The sequence below is a fragment of the Coffea eugenioides genome, chromosome 3, assembly GCF_003713205.1.
Source record: "Coffea eugenioides isolate CCC68of chromosome 3, Ceug_1.0, whole genome shotgun sequence".
Taxonomy (NCBI): domain Eukaryota; kingdom Viridiplantae; phylum Streptophyta; class Magnoliopsida; order Gentianales; family Rubiaceae; genus Coffea; species Coffea eugenioides.
The window spans coordinates 26,736,799-26,742,411 of record NC_040037.1 but is presented as its reverse complement, the minus strand read 5'-3'; the positions used below and the strand labels follow the sequence as shown (position 1 = coordinate 26,742,411).

At 39.4% G+C, this 5,613-nt stretch overlaps 1 protein-coding gene across 1 annotated transcript; it reads left to right on the top strand.

Annotated features, from left to right (window-relative positions):
- The first annotated feature begins 303 nt into the window (after positions 1–303).
- LOC113766361 lies at positions 304–1,316 on the top strand. The gene is made up of 2 exons (XM_027310561.1): positions 304–911; positions 1,022–1,316. The coding sequence occupies exons 1-2, from the start codon at positions 304–306 to the stop codon at positions 1,314–1,316; spliced, it is 903 nt and encodes a 300-aa protein (XP_027166362.1).
- The last annotated feature ends 4,297 nt before the right edge of the window (positions 1,317–5,613 follow it).

Genomic DNA, 5,613 nt, shown 5'->3' with positions numbered 1-5,613 from the left:
GAGCTAGGCTAGAGCTCTTTTGAACCACTTTTGATCCCATGGGGGGAATAGTTAGGAAAATCGCTTAGTTAGCTGTTTTAGCCTACCTTTGTTTATAATCTTTTGGAGGTTGTTGCATGGGATTTCTTTTTTATGTCCTTGATCGACTGCTTTTGTATGACTGCTTGTAACATCTGTGTATGAATGTTCTATGTGTATATATGTCTTGTGTGTTATTTTGATTATTTGTCGATGTTTATAAGTTTATGCCCGTATGGTTCTTTAATTGTTATTACGTGTCTTGACCTTAGAGTGACTTGAACCATGGAGGGCACTCGTAGTGGACGAGGCCGTGGACGTGGAAATAGGCAACCTTTTGATAGAGGCACTGCGGAAACCTCGACTGGACCAAACCCTGAACCTAGGGTAGATCCAAATGTCCAGCTAGCTGCCGCTATGCAGCAAATGACCGACTTGCTGGCCCATGTGGTGCAACAACAGGGCCACAACCCTAACCCACCTGTCGAGAATCCCGAAAACCCTGGGAATCACGTAGAAAGTGAGGATCGAGCTCTTGAAAGGTTCCAAAAGTTCTCTCCACCAAAGTTTCTTGGAGGGCTCGATCCCGATGTGGCTGAAAGATGGTTGGAGAAGATGGTGGACATCTTTGCGGCCTTACATTACTCCGAAGAGAGGCAGGTTACTTTTGTGGTCTTCCAATTAGAAGGGGCCGCTCGCTCTTGGTGGAATGTTATTCGAACCAAGTGGGAAAGAGAGCAGACACCCAGAACGTGGGTGAACTTTGTAAGAGAATTTAACGCCAAGTACTTTCCGCCCTTGATCCAAGAAAAGAAGGAGAACGAGTTCATCCGACTTCGCCAGGGCACCCAATCCGTGGCTGAATACGAAAGCCAGTTTACCCGATTAGCCAAGTTTGCCCCTGAACTTATTATGACTGAACAAAGAAGGGTACGACGTTTCATTCAGGGCTAAATGCGGAAATCCAAAAGGATTTAGCCATGACCTAAATTAACACTTTCAGTGATGTGGTGGATAAGGCTTTGCGAGCCGAGAACGCAAGGGTTCAAGTTCGGAATTTCCAAGTTAGAAAACGTGGATTTTCTGGAGGTAGTTCTACTCAGGGGGATAAGAGTACCCCTCCTAAATTTGGCCGGGGAGCTGGAGGAGGACGATTTTCGGGTACGGCAAGAGGAACTCCGCCAAGAGGTGGCCAGACGGGACGAGGCCAACAGAGGAGTGCCTCACAAGGGAGCTCCGCCACTGTTTCTCGTTGCCCGTGTGGGTTCTGTGGAAAGCCGAACCACACCCGCTCTTAATTTCTCAAAACCTATTCGATACTAGAAAAATCATCTAAAAACTATATTTACTCATAAAAATTATTTAGAAAATTTTTCGGATACAGAAAGTGCAGAAAACAAGCCATTGAGGATAAGAAAACCTAGAAAGATAATAAAACCTAGAAAATGGAAAAGTTACGGGTTCTTACAAAAACCAATTCATAGGAAGTTACCACAAGGAAGAAAGATGGGCTGGAGTGGAGTTATTTTGGGAGAAAGCAAGCTGTATTTTACTGCTCATCATGAGGATTGAAGGTTGTGAGGACCCGGAAATTATTTTATATTTTATTTTATTTCTTTGAATGCATTTTCTTTACTTTACTTTATCGCTTTAATTTCCTAGATATTTTTATAAGTGAGTCAAGATTTTTAATCATTTTTTTTCTATAAGTTAATGCATGTTAAGTTCATGGTGCATTATGGAAGTGGGACCCACTAGTAAGGTGCGTAGTAAATTTAGTGAACAAAAACGGGTATTTTTTTTATTAGAGGGTTATGTGATTAGAAGTGCTAAAAGTGAATTAAAGGAAAAAAATATGGATTACTGGTGAGAGACAAAGGAAAAATAAAGGGATAAGTTTAAACACTATGCCGACACTTGGCGGCCATCCAAGATAGCTTTGACCAAGACTAGTCTTGGCTTTATCTTGAAAAATTGGAGCAAAAATCCCTCACTTTCTTCTCCCTCTTGGCCGACCTTCAGGAGCAAGAAAAGAAAGAAAGAAAACTCCATTTCCAACACAAAAACCTTGCTTGATCCTTGAGTTTTCACTTTAACCTTGCAAATCAATCCATAAAAACTGAATTTGAGGTAGGAGGAGGAACGTTGGTGGAGAGTTTTTGGAGGAAGAAGCTTGTGGCTGCTTGGTCTTCTTTGGGTTTCAAGGTAACAAAGTCTAGAAACCATCTCTTGTCATTTAATTTGCTTTTGAGTGGATTTAAGGGTTAAATTATGGTTGTATTCATGGAAAATTTCATGGTTCATGTGGTGGATCAAAATTTCCAGATTTGATTGAGGATTTCCAGCTTTGATGAGTTCATTTCAGTTGTGTTATGATTTATTAGCATTAGCATATGATTTTCCAGCTTTCCAATGCTTGTTTGGCTTTATAATAGAAATTTCCAGCTTGTGATTATGAATTTCAGCCTAGGGTTTAATTTTTCTACCTTGAGTAGGTGATGGTCATATGCTATGTATATGCTTGATTTAGTGAGTTATTCGCCAAATATGTATATGCTTGATTTGAGGCTGTTTTGTGGTGAGAATGAAGCCTTGAAAATGGCTGAAAATTAGGGAAAATAAGGGGAAGTGCTGCTGAAAATTTTTTCCGCAGGATACTTTGAGCAGTCTTGGGAAATCTATTATATCTTGGTGTAGAAAAATCCGAATTACGTTCCGTTTATTGAATTTGAAACTAGACTCATAGATCTTTTAACCATGAAAAATTCATGCTTTGGTTCACTTTCTATAAATACCAGAAAAATTTCAAATTGGACAGAAAAGCCAAGACTGTTTTTGCACTTAGTTGAGTAGTGAATTGAGGCTGAGATTTGACTAATTTATGGGCTGAATTTTATGAAGATGTCTTCTAGAGAGTTACAATCTTTTGAATCTATTTTCCAATGGTATAAGATTTATGATTTTTGGACTGACAAAACTCAAGTTATGATTTTTTAAAGGAATGGTGCATGCTAGGAATTATGGTGCATAGTGGTAGTGTGATTAATTGGTGAGGTGTGTACACTAAATTTGGTGGATAAGAATGATTTTAGGTAAGAGAAATTATGTGATAAAAGTGCTAAGAGTACATTAGTGAAACATAAGTTAAAAACACAAGAGAAACAAGGAAACAAGCTTGAACCGAACCGTATCACTTGACATCGGTCAAAACCCTTACTTGACCGAGACTTTTCTTTCTTTAATTCCTTCATTTTTTTGCTTTAAAACATTCTTTTCTTAATTTGAGAGGTGCTAGCCGAATTTTAGAAGGAAAAAGAGAGGAAAGAAAAGAAAAAAAACACAACAAAGAGAGAAGAAATGGGTAAGTGACAAGTGTTGATCATCCAAACCACCTTTGACTAAGATGCCTTCTAGTATTTATCTTCCTAATAGCAGCCATTGGCCTTCATTTCTTTCCCCTTTTTGGCTGAACTAGAGAGAGGGTAAATGAGAGGAGAAACTTCAAATTTTCATTTTGGTTTTTGCTTGATTTGGAGAGAAATCCACAAGAACTCTTGATTTACTCCGGAGAAACTTGCAACAAGGGAGAAAGAAAGCTTGAGGTGAAGAGAGTTGGAATAGGCAGCCTTGTTTTGCTTCTTATTCTTGCGGTTTGAGGTATTTTGCTAGAAAATCTCCTTTTCTCCAATTGTTTTAGGCTGTTTATCCTATATATGTGGATAAGAAACAGGTCTATGGCAATTTTAGGTTTGGTAAGGTTGTGCTAGGATATGTTCAAATTTCCAGCCTTGTTATGTATATCGCAGCCTTGGGATGTTACTTTCAGCCTTGATTTGCTCTTTTAGTTTAACATGGGAACTTCTAGCTAGAGTATGCATTTTTTTTCCTCAAAATGAAATTTTCCAGCTTTGCTTTGTATTTTCAGCCATGATATGATGATATCTAGTTTTGATATTGTGACGACCCCACCTGTGACAGCCCCACCTTCCCCTAAGGCGGATCAAAGGGGTTAGCGGACTGCCTACCCAGCTCTCGCCAGGACTAACGGTGCAGTTTAGAGCGGTCTATCGCGTTCCGGAACTTACAAACGCGCGTAAACAAGTCAAAATGTCAAAATATAAAAAAATTAAATCCGGAGTCGGCCATGAATAGTAACCGATCCGTCAGAACCCAACCAAATATCAAGCAAACATTCACATCTTGAAACTTAGCATTTACAAGCCAAAGTGACATACAAAAGTATTCAAAAGTGGATACATGTCTGGTTTGCCAAATCAAAAGAGAAACGGTCCCAAAAGTACATTTAGGGTTTCAATAAATGAGCTATACAAAAGATATGTCCAACTAGCTCATTTCGACAACCAATTATCAATTGCAGTCCAAAGGATTTATTTTCCTGTGAGGAAAACAAAAGGAATAGAGTGAGCTAATTGCCCAGTGATATAATACCACTCATGCAGCAAAGTTCACATAAACATAAAACTTTTCAGTTCAATTCATCAAAAGTAAGCAAATGCACACATTAATGGTGGCGATAAAAGGATACAGGCGGCTCTCAAGAGCCCTTTTCCTCGTTTGCATTCTTGATCGAAACTCATTGACCCTCCGTCAATGTTTAAGAGTAACCAACCGTAGACTCCACTTTACTTCCATTCCTTCCACCCAACATACCCCTACCGGGCCCGAACTCCAAACACTTGCACTGTGGTATTACTCGAGTATACCGGAATCGAGAGTCTCGCATACTACAAGATTCCCTATAACTTTACCCAAGGCTCATTAATTGTCACGACCAAGCCCTCGCCGGCTCGATTCAATCAACTACCAATGGGGTTGAGTTCAAAGATAACAATTGTAGTCGTTGGATACTCGTCCAAACGACACCAAGCCATGTACTTTCATTTCATGTAACATTTCGTATAACATTCCAATAACATGATAAACAATAAGTGAGAGTGATAAAGTACGCTCTCACTTCAATCAATTCACATTCAACGTATCAAGTTCAAGTATCAAAGCCATATAGTAACACACAAGTGAGTAGTACACTCACCAAGCTTGCAAATGAGGTTTCATGCACTTCCGTCAAAAGAACGTCGTGCACCAACGTCACGCCCTAAAACATGCAAACAAGTACAATGAGACTCGATAACGAGTCATAAACCAATGCCAAATACGACCCCAATAGGGTTCCAATAGCATATACAAGCATTAGGGAAAACCAGAAAATCCGGAAATGAAACTAGCTTTGACCCTGAAAAAAACAGTTTTCGACCTCATTTTGCGGTAATGGTACCAAAGGAACTACGATTATCGGATGAAGGTGCAAGACCCACCATTTCGAAGCTAAGAAATAGGGTTACAATATTACAGAAGGTCACTCAACCCAGTTTCGAGTGTAACCAGGTCAAAATTGCAATCTACTACACCAGAACCGGAAAAATAGATTCACAGAATGCATTCTAGTACAAATATCATAACTCAGCCTACCTAAGTCCAAATCCAGAAATTCCAAAACCAGCTGAAATCTAAGAAACAGTGCTACATTTCATCAGAAGACCTCAACAACCAATTCGGAAGCAATCCCAGCTAAAA